This window comes from Parambassis ranga, chromosome 17 (assembly GCF_900634625.1).
Source record: "Parambassis ranga chromosome 17, fParRan2.1, whole genome shotgun sequence".
Taxonomy (NCBI): domain Eukaryota; kingdom Metazoa; phylum Chordata; class Actinopteri; family Ambassidae; genus Parambassis; species Parambassis ranga.
The window spans coordinates 4,933,911-4,947,968 of NC_041037.1; the positions used below are offsets into that span (position 1 = coordinate 4,933,911).

Consider the following 14,058-nt stretch of genomic DNA (forward strand, 5'->3'; position numbering starts at 1 on the left):
AGGGGCTGGCTCTGTGTGAGGATTACAAACTCTGTGTACACATGTGGGTTTAAATACTGAGCCGGGCTTGATTAGAAATCCTCACCTGGCAACACGCAGGAGGACAATGTCATCGACACCACCGTGTTTACTTAGCTGAGAGTTAAATGTGATGAGGTTTGCACTTGTTGATTAAGTGACGGCAACCCCATTGTTCAGCATTCTTGTAGGGGTGTGAAACCAATCACATCTAAGGAGAGTCCTCCAGTGGTTCATTATTTCAAGAATTTACAAGCTGCTCTATCTCAAAATCTACAAATATACATATATATGTGTTTTTTAGTTTATTTGCTGCGTTTCTAACCTTGTCATCTTGTCAATCTCAGCATCAAAAGCAGTCGTCGGTTTACTGCCCAGCCAAAGGTTGCAGCACTACGGTTTTATAGAATTATTAAGTAAGCAATTATGATAACCCACTGTTTTAAAGATAATAGGGCGATAAGGTTCTGCCAAACTCACACCGTAGTTTGCCCTTATGCTGCTCTTCCTGAGGGGAAAATCAATATCTCTCTGCACTCAGGCCACTCTGTTCTCTTGGGTGTTTATTTTACCTGCTTAAGCAGTAAAAAGTAAAAAATAATGATGATATTTATAAATAAATTTGACGCTGGGATGACACCTCATGTGGCTGTTTCGTCGTAATGACCCTGCACGCTGGTGGCATTTTATCAAAGCTCATAAACCTTGAATGACTATATATTGATAAAGACTGTTTAAAGTGTCATTGGAACGATAACATTTGCACTGTAAATGTGGCTCACAGGCTCCAGCCTCCAATCATGCTGTGATGATAAGGATGGCACCAAGTGGGATATGACCAATAGGTCAAAAGTCACAGCTAGTATTTGTGTTTGGGGAGTTTTTTTAGTTAATAATATGGATAATAAAGAGAACCTACAGTGCACAAATTGCCACTTTGTTGTCCTGATACCAAGACTTTATAGTTTTAAATATAAACAATATCTTCTTATTTGTGAGGTAAATACTACCAAAAAGCACAAATTGACTTAATATGCCTGTTGATTGACTGTAGTTTCATTCAGATTGGTAACTGTCTCCCTCCATATACATAAATAACAACTGAGAGACAGACAGACGAGTGCTTTGACACTTTGCCCAGATCAATATCAATAAAGCAATCAGCATGTCAGGGGCCTATGTGTTTTGAGGAGCAATCTGTGGGAGAGGATAACCGGGTTTATGGCTTTACAGTGTGAGGTGAGGCTCATGCTTTCAGGTACACACGCCTACAGGAACACACACAAACACACGCATGTTGTTTGGCACACGGACCCTAACAGTAAACTGACCAAAATTATAGTTTCTCTTCAGTTAAGATGGATCTGAAGAGTGTTTTTAAAAAACATGGTTGCCCAATGTGACCAGTCCACAGGCCCCTCCTTACATCTCTGTACATCCTCGCAGGAGTTTGTCCAGACAGCCGCAGTGCACTTTGCACCGCCTGACCATAAACTGAGACAATAAATTCAACCAGACTTCTGAACTGGATAACATGAGCGGGAGGGGGGGGGGGACCTTCAGACAGCTACAGATCAATTCTTCCAACATGGCAGATCAGCCCAAATGGCCCTCTATCTGTGTGATATGCGTGGTCCAACAGAAACATGGCAGAGTGGATCTCAGACACTGTCAATTAGTCAGGACTTGAATTTTGTATTTTTTTTAACCTCATATATCTTAAAGATATAATTTAGGAAAAAAAAAATGTAATTTATGTGTACTGACTTAAGTTTTTGTTTTCATGCCGGAGACCCTGAATTACCCTCACCTCCCGCTCTGCTCCGACAGTTTAATGAAAAATCCCTCATGCTGTAACGCAGCACATCTGTGCGGTCATGTTCAAGTTCTGCACCGAGATGTCGTAAATTTAACTGTTGTATTTCTTGCTGGAGGCCCAGTCAGGGATTAACAGCTCTGGCTCAAAGTGAACCTTATAGATGTTTTAAAACAACTACAGGATAACCTCTGTGTGATTAATGGCTGTCACACCAAAATAGAAATCATGAGTAAGAAGTGTTGTTGTCCTCTGCACTGCAATATATAAGATTATTTATGGCAGCGGAGGCCTGCATTATTTAGACGTTGGGTGCACTGCCACCTTGTGATGTGCTCTGAACCCTGCATGCTGAATACATTCATTTCTGTCAGGTCATAACTTTAAGAAGGGCAGCACCTGAAGGACACACACACACACACACTCTCACATTCCTCCACAACAGATGAATGTGACTGACCCCTCCTCGGTGATCACAGCAGAGGCCTGAAGCAGGGTCACAGTCATTCAGCTCATCGTGGTGGCCCGATCTCCTCTCCAGGGGTTCAATTCATCTCTATCTGCTGCTCAGTCAAGCCTGGCTCACCATCACTCATACTCTGCAGGGCAGCGAGAGGATTAGCTGACCACCCCCCGGTGTGGGAGTAACAGGACCTGCAGTCCAAGTCAGCAAACACTGCAGACCACAGGCAGCTGAGATCTGAGGAGGAGAGGTGCTTTCGGATGCTCCACAGGATCAGGCAGCAGCCAGAAGAGAGAGAGGGAGGGAGAGAGAGAGAGAGAGAGAGAGATAGTGGCGTCTCCGGCACCCTGACAGTCAGTCAGCAGGGTGTCGTGGGCCTGCAGTCAGTCGGGGTGACAGACAGGGAGTCTGGGCTGGTAATAGTGGTCATCTGTGTGATATTTTTTTAATGAGGGTTAAGTATCCTCATTCCAGAATCGTGGCATTCAGTGTTCAGGCTTCCTGTAAGATGTTGAATGCTCTGCAGTGATGATGATGCATTAATGAGGCAAAGCTGGTGCCTCTGAATGTTCAAATGTTTTGAAGGGGCCAGTCAAGTTTCTCAGCAAACTTTTGATGTGTAGAGAATCATCAAACCCTTTACATAAATATTTCACTGTGAACAGTTTGCTCTGGACCAGATACTAAATTAGTTTCAAAAGTCACTTTCACATATGAAATATAAACTTTACTTCTGTAGCTTGTGCCTTAAAAATGCCCTTACAGTAGATTACAAACTCGACAGTCATGCTGTCACAAACACAAGCCTGTTGTCAAGGGTGGATGCTCAATGAACCATGAACCATGGTCTTAAATGTGGATTTATTGTCCACATACTTTTGGTCACATAAGGTACAACACCGAGTTAAAAAAAAAAAAAAAAAAAAGACAAAGTACCAGACACCACAGCCTGAGTCCGTCTCGGCTTAATGCCAAGTGATCTGCGATAGAATAAAAAGTTGTCAGTCTCCTCCTGCACGGTGAGCACTGACAGCATGATGGATGAGCGGCTGTATGCCGCTGCTGCATGTGAGACAAGCCCAAAGATGTCCAGGTTATGAATGGACTAGTCAATGAGCTAGAACATAAATGGCCTTTGGTCATAATTTCTTAGTGCTTTGGAGACATCCCGCTGTCACAGCGCTCATTGGAGAAGATGCATCATCTCTGTGGAGTGTATGTGTGTGTTTTCCCTGCGCTCTTTCCCCCCCTTCTCTTCCACATTAGCATAGTTGACCTATCACACTCTGGTTCTGAGTCATTATTAGGTGTTAGCATTTTCAATTACCCCACACCTCCCATCTCTGCCACCCTGTCTCCTCTGCATGTGTGAGGCAGACACTCCACAGCAGGAGAAAAAGCAACAAAATGCTAATTTTCTGCATATACAACAACATCTGAGCTCCACTGGAAAAACAAAACATGAGCTAATGAACGATTCAGCAGAGCGAAGTTGTAAACAAACAGCGCTTTTTAATGTCCTGTGGTTCATTTAGAACTTTATTTCAGCTATTTGCTTGTTTTAAAAGCACTTATTAGCAATACAGACTGAACAGTTTTTCTTAATGATACATGTCGTACTGCATATGCCAAACATTCATGCCAAAGAAAATACTACTGATACATTTCTAACAGGACAGTTACAGGTATTGAAAATAAAAGTACAAAATAGGCTTTTTTTTTCTCGTAACAACCATAACAAGACAACATTACCATAAAGCGTATTAGTGCTTCTAGCTTAAAGTTTTAATGTGATCAGTGAGAAGAAAACTTAAAAGATGGTTTTCAGTCCTTATAATATGTATGCGGCTCCAAAACCCCCCCACACATAGCAGAGCAAGCAAGCCCATTTTGCTGAGTCTCCACATGCGTAACTGCCTTTTTAAAAGAGGTAAGGCAAGCTCTGTCTGTTTAAAATCGTTAGCTTCCCTCCCCCCCAAAAACAAACACTGGTGAAAAGATGCTTGACACTTTTAACAACAAAAAGTATTTTTCTCAGTTTCACAAACAAGTTAGACGTATTTCAGAGGAAAAAAAATGCTTCTAGTGGCAATTTCTAGGAAGCCAACAACAAAGAAAAACGGAAACATCGAAGCAGAATGTTTGAGAGATTTTGAGGCTACATCGTAGGAAGGCAGTGATACCTAGAAATTCTGTCGTTTGGGCAGCAATACAAAATAATTTATTCTACACTTTCATCTTAGTGTTCTAATAGATTGTACTCTCTAGTTCAATACATGATGATGAGAAAAGGAAATACACTTAAATTAAAAAAAAAAAAAGAGAGTAGTAATACAAGTTAAAGAGCACCTCACCCCCATACATGTAGTTTTTTTGGAAGCAAATGGCACAGAGTCATCAATGGTAAAGTAGCAATGCTCACTGAATTTTTGTCAGATTATACCACCGAGTCTCAACACTTCACCATCAAGTTGTGACGAAAAAATCCTTGCATCGTATGTGTGAAACAACAACAACAACAACAACAGGGAGGCCGTTCGCCGGACTGAATCCTTCAATCCTGACGTGGCAGCTCTTAAAAAAAAAAAAAAGGTGTGATGCAACACCGCCGCCATTACAGCTCGGTAAACAATGTATGGGCATTGTGTGCTACCTGGCAGCCAGACTATTGTTCTGTCACTGTCAGTGTGGAATAATGCTTTTACCCTGACTCGGCTTTTTCTAGTGCAAAACTGCCAACATTTGGTCTCCACCTTGCGAGGGCAGTTGGCTGAGTGTCACAACAACCAGACTGAAGCTGAAAACACTCGCTGAACCTCTAGACATGGTGCACACAGTGTCATACTGTCACAAGTAATTAAGAATTTAAAATCCACAACTAGAGCTTCCTGTAGCATTACAGTTTGCATAATGACGAATACAATAAAATGTGAGTGCAGCTGACACTGGCTGTGACAGATACATGAGAACTTTACATAAAAAAAAAAGTCACAGACCGACCTCTTGTCCATACTGAATTTGCTAAAACTTTTTTGCTTCAGAAAAAAAGGGGAAATCCACAGATGGGATTCACCCTTTAAGTTCAAATCCAAGGCTGATAGAAGAATTTTGAAATGTCAACTTTAAACAGAAAAAGGAAAGAAAAAGAGATGAGCATCTTTCTGGTTGCACTGAGGACACACAATTATGGAACAGCAAAGTCATTTCATATTTTTTCTTTGTTTTGTAACAGACAGTCCACAATCAAACCATCAAGAGCACATTTGCAGTACAGAAGTAAGAAGACAAGGCTGGCTGACTCGGGTGCTGTAAGGATGGCAGCAGCAGCAGCAGCAGCAGCAGCAGAAGCAGCAGCAGCTGGTGAGGATGTGGTGTTGCGGGTGTGGTCAGCTTTAAGAGAAAACAAGAGTCTGTTGAGGGGGCAGGGTTGATCTAGTAGAGAAGTATGCGGCGCTCGATGGCCTTGCGGCAGATGGGGCACTCGCTCATTCGGTCCCCGCACAGCTGGCAGGTGCCGTGGCCACACATGAAGATCATGTTCTTCAGCCGGTCCAGACACACCGGACACATGGTCTGCAGATGAGGAAGATACGTTTTTGTTGTTCTTGTTGTCGTGGTCATTTCATTTTTCAATAAAAACACACAAAGGATCAATTCCATCTCATCTTCAAGGCTTCTTCGGCAGTAGACGGCTTTTATGTCAACATGCAGATTAGTTTATGCAAGACTTTTGAGTTTGTATGCAATATATTGAAACCGATATTTAGACCCTCGAACTGACGTAATCTTACTCATGTCAGTTAATTCAGTTAATACTTTTCTTTGCTGTCCACTTGCTGTAAAAAAATCAAATAAAAATGCTTTTCAGAGCGTGTTAAATACTCCAGAGAACAGAGAAATCTGTTTGTGTTCTAGAGGTGGCAAGAACTACAACCAACATTTCATACTTCACGTGAAATGTGTGTGTAGTCCTCATATGGCTCTCCCACTGCAGCGTGCAGTGCATATCATGCACACACTCGCATACAGGTTTTGAAGACGTTTCGCTGCTGAACAACGGCAGAAGCAGCAGTTTCGGGTGGGAGGGCTGAATGAGGAGTTCTGCACACACGTTTCTCGTGAAGTATGAAAAGTCTGGGCCGAAAGTAATTTTGCTATTGTTCTTGCTCCCTCGGACAAAGAGATTTCTCTGTTCTAGTGTAGTATGTAACAAGCTTAAGTCACGTGACTGGGTCTCCTTTATCTTGTCTCCATTCACTCAAAGTGAAGCCATGAGCGAAGCGATGACGTTGTACCTCAGGAAAAGATAGGTCGTCCATAAAACTGCTCACCACAATGGATGAATTTTTCAGATTAATATTTTGATTCTCTGAACTGAACAAGCTGACCACCTAGTTCTATTTTATGGTATAATAAAACTAGGTGAGGGAAGGCAGAAACTTCTCTGGCCTTTTTCTCTAAAACTCCGCAGCTGAAATCAAAACAGCTTATAGGATTAACAGCACTGTGAACCCAGGAATAATATACAGATTTGATTCTGGGGTAAAATGCCACTTTACAGAAAATAAAATGAATGAAAATAATGAATTTTATCTGAGAGATTTTGTGGCTTCTGGATTTCCTGTGATTCACAAGGTATTGTGAATCATAGTGAAGTGGGATTGGGTTGAAGTAACAAAGGCAATCCTGACCCGACAACTTAAGACACACGTTTACACCAGTGGTCAGAGCTGGTGTGTGGGCCTACCTGTTCCTTGATGTCTTGAAGCTGTTGCTGTAGCTTCTGAACGTCAGCATTGACATTGGTGTTGTCTTTGTCTCTCTGCAGGGCTGGGATGTTTCCACTTGCTGTTTGAAGAAAAACACACAAACACATATTAAGAGGAAAACAAAAAAAATCAATTACTGATCACAAGATTAAACCATTGACCACCTCAAATTCTGAAAACAAGAATATTTAAAAGCACAAGTTCTATAAAGGAGCAATGATTGCAACCACATGCACTCTGAGTTTTACTGTTTGGGAGCTCAAACTTAGGCTCTGGCAGGCAGTGCTAGCTCACTTTTAAATATTTCAGAGATGTAATTATCTGGAATGTAAACTGGCACAAGACAAAAAAATCATGCAGCCCATTTGAGACGGAACAATCCACTGGATGCTTTTGAGTGTGTGTGTGTTGGTAAGAGAGAATGCTGGCTGGCTGATTGTCACATCTGCCAGACATGATGTACACACATGTGGATGTGCATCAAACTTGTACAGGTGTGTGTGGCACCAAAAGAGAGGTTCAGGGGGAAGGGGGTTCAGGGAAAGATAGAGGGGCCAGGGCAGCACTGTGTGTGTGTGCGCATGTGTGTGGACGAGGGTGGGTGGGGCTCTTTAAAAAAACTCTGATAAGGGAGGGGATCATGGAGGTATACTTACACCAACTTAGTGCCAGATTGTTGGGCTGGAGAAGATCCTGCGATCCCCCTGCCATAGTGTTAGAGCTCCCTGCTGGGAATAACCAGTCACAGTGTTATAGCAGGAGCCAGCCTCACCAACTCAAATGGTTTGGCCTGATGACCAAAGAAACTACTATCTAAAGCCTCTGAGGGAGGCTGAGAGAAAGAATTTGAAATGGAAACTAGCAGGTTGGAAATCAGGGAAGGGAAACAGTCATTTCTGCGCAGAAGCTGATCGTTAAAAGCAGCAACTGATTGTGTTTGCCATCATCAGCCAGTGATTAAGCAGGAGTCTAACTGCCTGTGCTCCCTGGGTTAAAAACTATGAAATCCATTTAGCAAGCTAGAGGGGACAGGTGACAATTTGTGCCTTAAAAACAGACAGCAACAGGCAGTATTAAACTGGGATTAAAGGGAAGAAAAAAAAAAGAGAAATATATTCAATGCTGCCCCTTGCTTGAGTGTATGCATGGTTGGGTCTGCATTCAAGAGGGTATAACAACACAAATTTGTGAACTTACAGTTTCCCTTTTAAGTCAACAAAAAAAAGTGGAAAAACTGAGTAATCACTGGTGAGATGCAACACTAAAACAAAGATGTTGGATATCATTTGAAAAACAAGAATGACTGATGAATGCAACCCAAAATAAAAACAACTATTCATATGTTATACATGTATTCAACAGTGAAGAAATTTGACTGCTAAGGTGTGTGTCCATTAAACATTTTTGTCAGCATTTCCAGGGCGCTGGGGAGTCGTCACAGAGCCCGTAAAATTAATACATAATAAGTAAATAAATCTGCTCTGCTATCTGGCAGCACATTTGGTAGGTTGTACAGCTTGTGAATTTAGGCCGGGCCCTTCATACAACCAAGACACTATCATACAGCTTATCAAAGACTGTAAAAACAATGGTGGCACTTAGAAAACAATGTTATTTGAACACTTACCTGTACTTAGATGTTCTCTTCAGTGCCTTTAAACATTTAGGTTGGTGTTATATGCATGAATCATAAGGCCTACAGGTCCTTGCTAGCGTATTCTTACAAACAAGTTAATCCAATTCATGCGAATGTGATTAGTCAAACTTTTGGAGGCCACAGATACATGAATAATCAGGTTACGCATATACTCTGACGTTATTGTATTATTCCTTAAAACTCAATCTAGAAATGGCTGCAGAAACAGATTATGATTAGAAGCACAGATTTATTTCTCTATGGAAGATCTATATGGGGTGTTTCGGGCATTAGTGATGCCAGAGGAGCCAATATGTAACTAGGAAATTGTGCAAATGAAAGGTGACCAATTCAAATGTCTGATGTCTGACTGTAACATGTCTAGTAGCATGAAAAAACATAACAAAACAACATAACATTAATGCAAACATAGGAATAAAAATGCAGAAGCAAGGCAACAAAAAAGCAAAAGGACTAAATCAAAGAGGGAGCAAATAAGAAAGAAAGAGGAAAACTTTCAATGACAGAGTGGATTAAAAGGGAACGTGTGGAAGATTCACTCACTAAGGTCATCATCATCATCATCATCATCATCATCATCATCATCGGCATCATCCTCCATACCTTTCCCTCCGCAGCAAAGAACGAAGGGGGTGCGGCGTTCCACCACAGCCCGGCACTGTACGCACTTCTTCATGAGGCTGGCACAGTCTGGAGAGACAGCAAACATATACATTAGTAAAAAAAATATTAAAAATGAAGCAAAAGATGCCAGAGTTAGGTTTGAAACTTACTCTCACAAGCGCACATGTGACCACAGGGCTGGAACAGCACAGCTGCCTTTTTGTCAGAGCAGACTACGCACTCCTCAATCTGTGAAAGGACCAAGTGAAAACACAAAAACAAGAGTACAGGCGTCCAACCAGGATTTATCATCCATCTGTGTACGAGTGGGACAGATTGTACAAGTGCTTCTGATACCTTAGTTCTTGACTGGACCTGTTCTTTGCAGATGAGACACTTCTTGACACGTGGCGAGCAGAGGGAGCAGGTGGCGATGTGTCCGCAGGGCCCGAACAGAGTGTCTCTCTTCATGTCGGAACATACCATACACTCCTCCAGCGACTCGATGTTGCTGTTCAGAGACGGGCTGCGGGTGCCCACCTGGCTGCTGAAAATTAGAACAGAAACACAGTGTGTGTGAGAGCGAGAGGGGCAAGAGTGGTTTAGAGAAAACAGAGGCAACAGGTGGAGACAGAGAAGCTAAATAAAAATCTCTACATGAAAGATCCTGCGCAAAGAAAAGAAATAAACAAAATCTTGTGCCGAATTGATCACCTCTCTTACAGTAAATGGAGGCAGATGAGTTTGTAGATTTAGAGGGTTGAGGGTTCATAAAATGATTACCATGCAATGAAGATAAGCAAACTTAGTTTGTTTGGTAATTATGGTCAAAAGAAATCTTGCATCCTGTCAAACTATGTTTGACTTAAGATCAGAAATTGTGTTTGGCTAATGTGCAGGCTTTATATAGAGTAGTAAGAAAATTGTGAAAAAGTAGCGTGTATAGCATGTGATGGTTCCACTGTAACACATGTGGGCACCCGGAAAAGAAAATGCCCTTTTCATCAGGTAGTTTGCTTTTTGTTTTTTAATGCTAAGCTCAACCCACGGCCTTCAGATTCACAATTTACCACAAAAGCAGCAATCAATTTTTCATCCAGTTCTCGCAAGAGAGCGAGTTAAATGTATTTTCCAAAATGTCAAACAATTCCTGGGATGTTTACCTGGTCTTTTCTTTGTGACATTTGGCCAAAGCCTTGCAGAGGCTTGGGTCAGGACACAGGTCTAGAGGGGACTGGCCCTTCTTGTTACGAATGGTCAAGTCGGCTCCATTAGCTGCCAGGAAGCAGGCGATGGATGCTGCGCTCTTTTTCTCTGCCCCCTGGGTGCCCAAGCCCATGATTAACTGTAGAGTCAGACAGACACACAAAAAATAGAAAAAAGTTAGAGGAGGACTGGGCTTTTGACATATAAGATTATTTAATGTCCATTCTTTTCATCCATTAATGCAGTAAGGTGAGCATGAAGCCCTGATTTTGATTTTATTCACATATCATGACAGATCAGGTCACAACAAATTAGCAAGTCAAAGACATGCCTTAAGATGACTGACTGTCAGACAGAATAACCCTTCACCTCCCACCCAAAATCTCATTAACTGTCCCTCCTATAGCTCATCGCCTCCCTCAGTCTACCCCAATTCAGAGCCTCTCTCTCTCTCTGTAGCAATTTAGGCCTTCCATGTCTGATTGTCTTCAACCAGTAGCTTTTACATCTCTGCTGATGGAGCCATCGGGCCGGCTAATTCAATTCTCATCTTGAAGGGAGGGAAGAGCTATGGGAGAGTGACCCAACTGCACATATCTCAATTAGGCCTGCTGTCTGTCTGTTCCGCAGGGGAAGCACAGGAGGGCAGAAAGGGGGATAGAAGGAAGATGGTGTGAAGAAGAAAAAAAAAAAAAGGGAGAGGGAGGGAGACAAAGGTGACAGGTACAAAATGTCTGTCACTGAGGCTATGGCTTTAAACTCTTCTCTGTAGGGATTAGTGATGCGGTGTTAACATGGAGATGGTTCGAGTCTGACATGTCCCCTTTTGGCCTTTACACAGGGACAAACTTATTCAGGATGGTGAACAGTGGCAGTAGATCCAGTGATGGGAAATTATGGTACACTTAGCTTTCTGTGTAGGCTGTCATCATTTTTCACACATCAAAAAGTGAATATACTGATCTCATTGTAAGTATGTATAGACATAGAAGAATACTGTGACCCATACAATCAAATGACACTACCTGAGTGACTGGAGGTAGCTTTAACCTACAGTATGACACTTTATTGTCCCTCTTTTGGCAGGGAGAGTAATAATGCAAACACTTCTGACTCCAAAGTACCCTTTACATGTACTTCACCAAAACAATGGGTCTGTTCTGTTCTGAATGTGAGACTTTCCACTTTCCAGTGAACCTAGAGTTTCTTTTGCATCACGAGCATGGATTGCATATCTAAAATCCGAGTACAGTACCAGATGCAAAGAGTATTAACTATGCAATATTGTGTGGTGAAGACTTAAATGACATGCATTTATACAGAAAGATGTTCCACACTACAGATTTAAGTTCTTAAAAAATGCTGCAATATTATGAAAAACCTTCCCTCGTGCCTCATTTATTTACGTACGTGTAACTGCATCATTACAACTAACTGGGGTACCACATCTCTTTAATTCTACAACTGAGCCTCTCAGTCTACTATAAGCACAACTTGAGACAACCATAGGAAAAACAGGCAACAGTAAGAAGTTGTTTTTGTGAATTGTCCCTTTAATGTTGTGATGACACGATACAAACCTTGACACATGTAAAATCATGTAATCTAGGAGAAGGTTCAACGCTAATAGCAGATGTGTACGTACTGTGTTCTTGGAGGGTTCCCAGGGCTCCACTTTGCTGACATCCTGCATATCTTGGAGCTGTCGCAATTGTGACAGCGTGTGGTGACGCAGTGCCTCATGAAGCGGCGTGTCTCCATCCTTGTCCTGCACATCAAGCTTAGCCTCTGCCCGCACCAGTAGCTGTTAGGAGGAACATATAAACAAAATAGTTACACAAATGGGCGGTCGAGCAGAAACTACAGCAACCACCATAAAACAACTTTAATTTTATGCTACAATGCAAATGCCACAGTGGTGATTTATAAGGTCGCCGCTGCTGCTGCTTACAATGAGCTGCTTCGGTGTTGCACTCCCCAATTATGAAGTGTATTTTTTCTTGAGTCCACAAGATGGCAACATGGCAGTCTCAATCCAACACTACGCCAAATAAAAAACAAGCAAGACATTGCCTCAGAGATCACCCTCCCCTCTGAAGCAGGACCTCATTCAACTGCAGGACATCCAACCGTGTAAATTAAATCTGGGGCTGCACTGATGTTGTTCTACTCCCTTTTGTGTATGGTCCAGAATGAACTAATAACAGGAGGATCACATTGTAGTCCAAGGGAGACAGAAAAAAAGGAAAAATGACAAAGAGAATTTCAAAGGAGTGGGCCCACTAACCCGAACTATCTGCGTGTGTTGGCGCTCCACGGCCAGGTGTAGGGCTGTCTGCTGGTTGACGTTCTGGATGTCTAAGCTGGCGTTTCCCTGGGAGTTGGAAACAAGAGAGAAGCAAACACACTCAAACGTGGAGATTTGTGCATACATTATCAACATACTGTATGCCATGCACATGTGCACGCTAAGCAAGTGGTGAATGAAAAATACAAAGGGACACAAAGACCACAATAACCTTCCTGGCTTACACAGAAGCTTGTTTCCTTCAGCCCTGCCGACCAGCGGGAGGCTGGGAAAAAAAGGCATCCTACAATAACGCTGCATGTGATTGTCATTTCCAATTGCAAACACCTCAGCTGAGGAGATGTGTAGGGAAGATAAGCATTGTGATCAGGCAATGTGTGAAATCCCTAAGTAATAAGACTGGCTGACTGACTGGCTGGCTGACTGGTTGGCTGACTGGCTGGCTGGGAATCTGCAGTGCACCTAGTAGTGTGGTGCAGTTTCTGAATAGAAAGCTGAGCCATCACTGTGAACAAGCCTATTGCAGGAAGTTGGGGGGGAGCTGTCCCTGCTGAAAGGTACCTTGCACAGCGAACGTTCATGCGCTGGAATGTTGCAGCAACGTTACTGCCTTGCACCATATACTAATTAACCCAGTTCCTGCTTGATCAGGTGACTTTTGGCGTAGCTTGTGCATGTGTTAGTCTTCAGGGAACTAAACCTGCAATCTCAGAAGGGAAAAAGGGGGCATGAACCTATGATTGCACAAGGAGGAGGCAGAGGAGGATATGATGGCCCAGCAGCACTAAAGAATACCCCTTGAGGCCATGTGAACTGTATGGACTCAATAAAAAAATGGTAGTTATGGGAGATTCTACTGGTCTATTGCTTGCTGGCTGCAGGCGGGGATGGCAGTGGAAGCTGCTTTTAATGGTCTGCAGTCATGTAAAGCTGAAAGTGTACTATGAACTGGCCGCTCTGGGATAATAATTGTAAACTGTGAGATTTCTTCAGAGGTGTATACACAGTAGGTGTGTGTTTCTTCTTTCTGAGTTGCTCATCTCACACAGGCAGCATAACAGTTTGCGTTTCACTTGAGCTATACCCATGTTAATGTGATCACAGCACAGATTTAAGTCTATTTTCTGAATAACACTTCACACACTTAAAACTGCCTGAATACCTTCTGGGTAAACACAGAGGCTGTAAACAAGCTGCTGCTACAACTGCTGGTGGTCT

At 42.5% G+C, this 14,058-nt stretch overlaps 1 protein-coding gene across 4 annotated transcripts in view; it reads right to left on the reverse strand.

The window, feature by feature from the left end:
* Window positions 1-3,810: 3,810 nt before the first annotated feature.
* mib1 (MIB E3 ubiquitin protein ligase 1) overlaps window positions 3,811-14,058 on the reverse strand; it is a 48,479-nt gene continuing 38,231 nt past the window's right edge. Inside the window, exons 14-22 of one of the 4 annotated variants that reach the window (XM_028427198.1) lie at window positions 12,820-12,906; window positions 12,178-12,336; window positions 10,490-10,671; window positions 9,684-9,873; window positions 9,497-9,575; window positions 9,327-9,413; window positions 7,723-7,791; window positions 7,045-7,145; window positions 3,811-5,870 (exon numbers count right to left, since the gene is read on the reverse strand). In XM_028427198.1, coding sequence (XP_028282999.1) covers window positions 5,730-5,870; window positions 7,045-7,145; window positions 7,723-7,791; window positions 9,327-9,413; window positions 9,497-9,575; window positions 9,684-9,873; window positions 10,490-10,671; window positions 12,178-12,336; window positions 12,820-12,906 — 1,095 coding nt within the window. In that variant the 3' untranslated portion in view covers window positions 3,811-5,729. Of the gene's footprint in view, window positions 5,871-7,044; window positions 7,146-7,722; window positions 7,795-9,266; window positions 9,414-9,496; window positions 9,576-9,683; window positions 9,874-10,489; window positions 10,672-12,177; window positions 12,337-12,819; window positions 12,907-14,058 lie in introns of all 4 variants that reach the window. The other 3 variants (XM_028427197.1, XM_028427195.1, XM_028427194.1) reach the window with 3 other exon arrangements.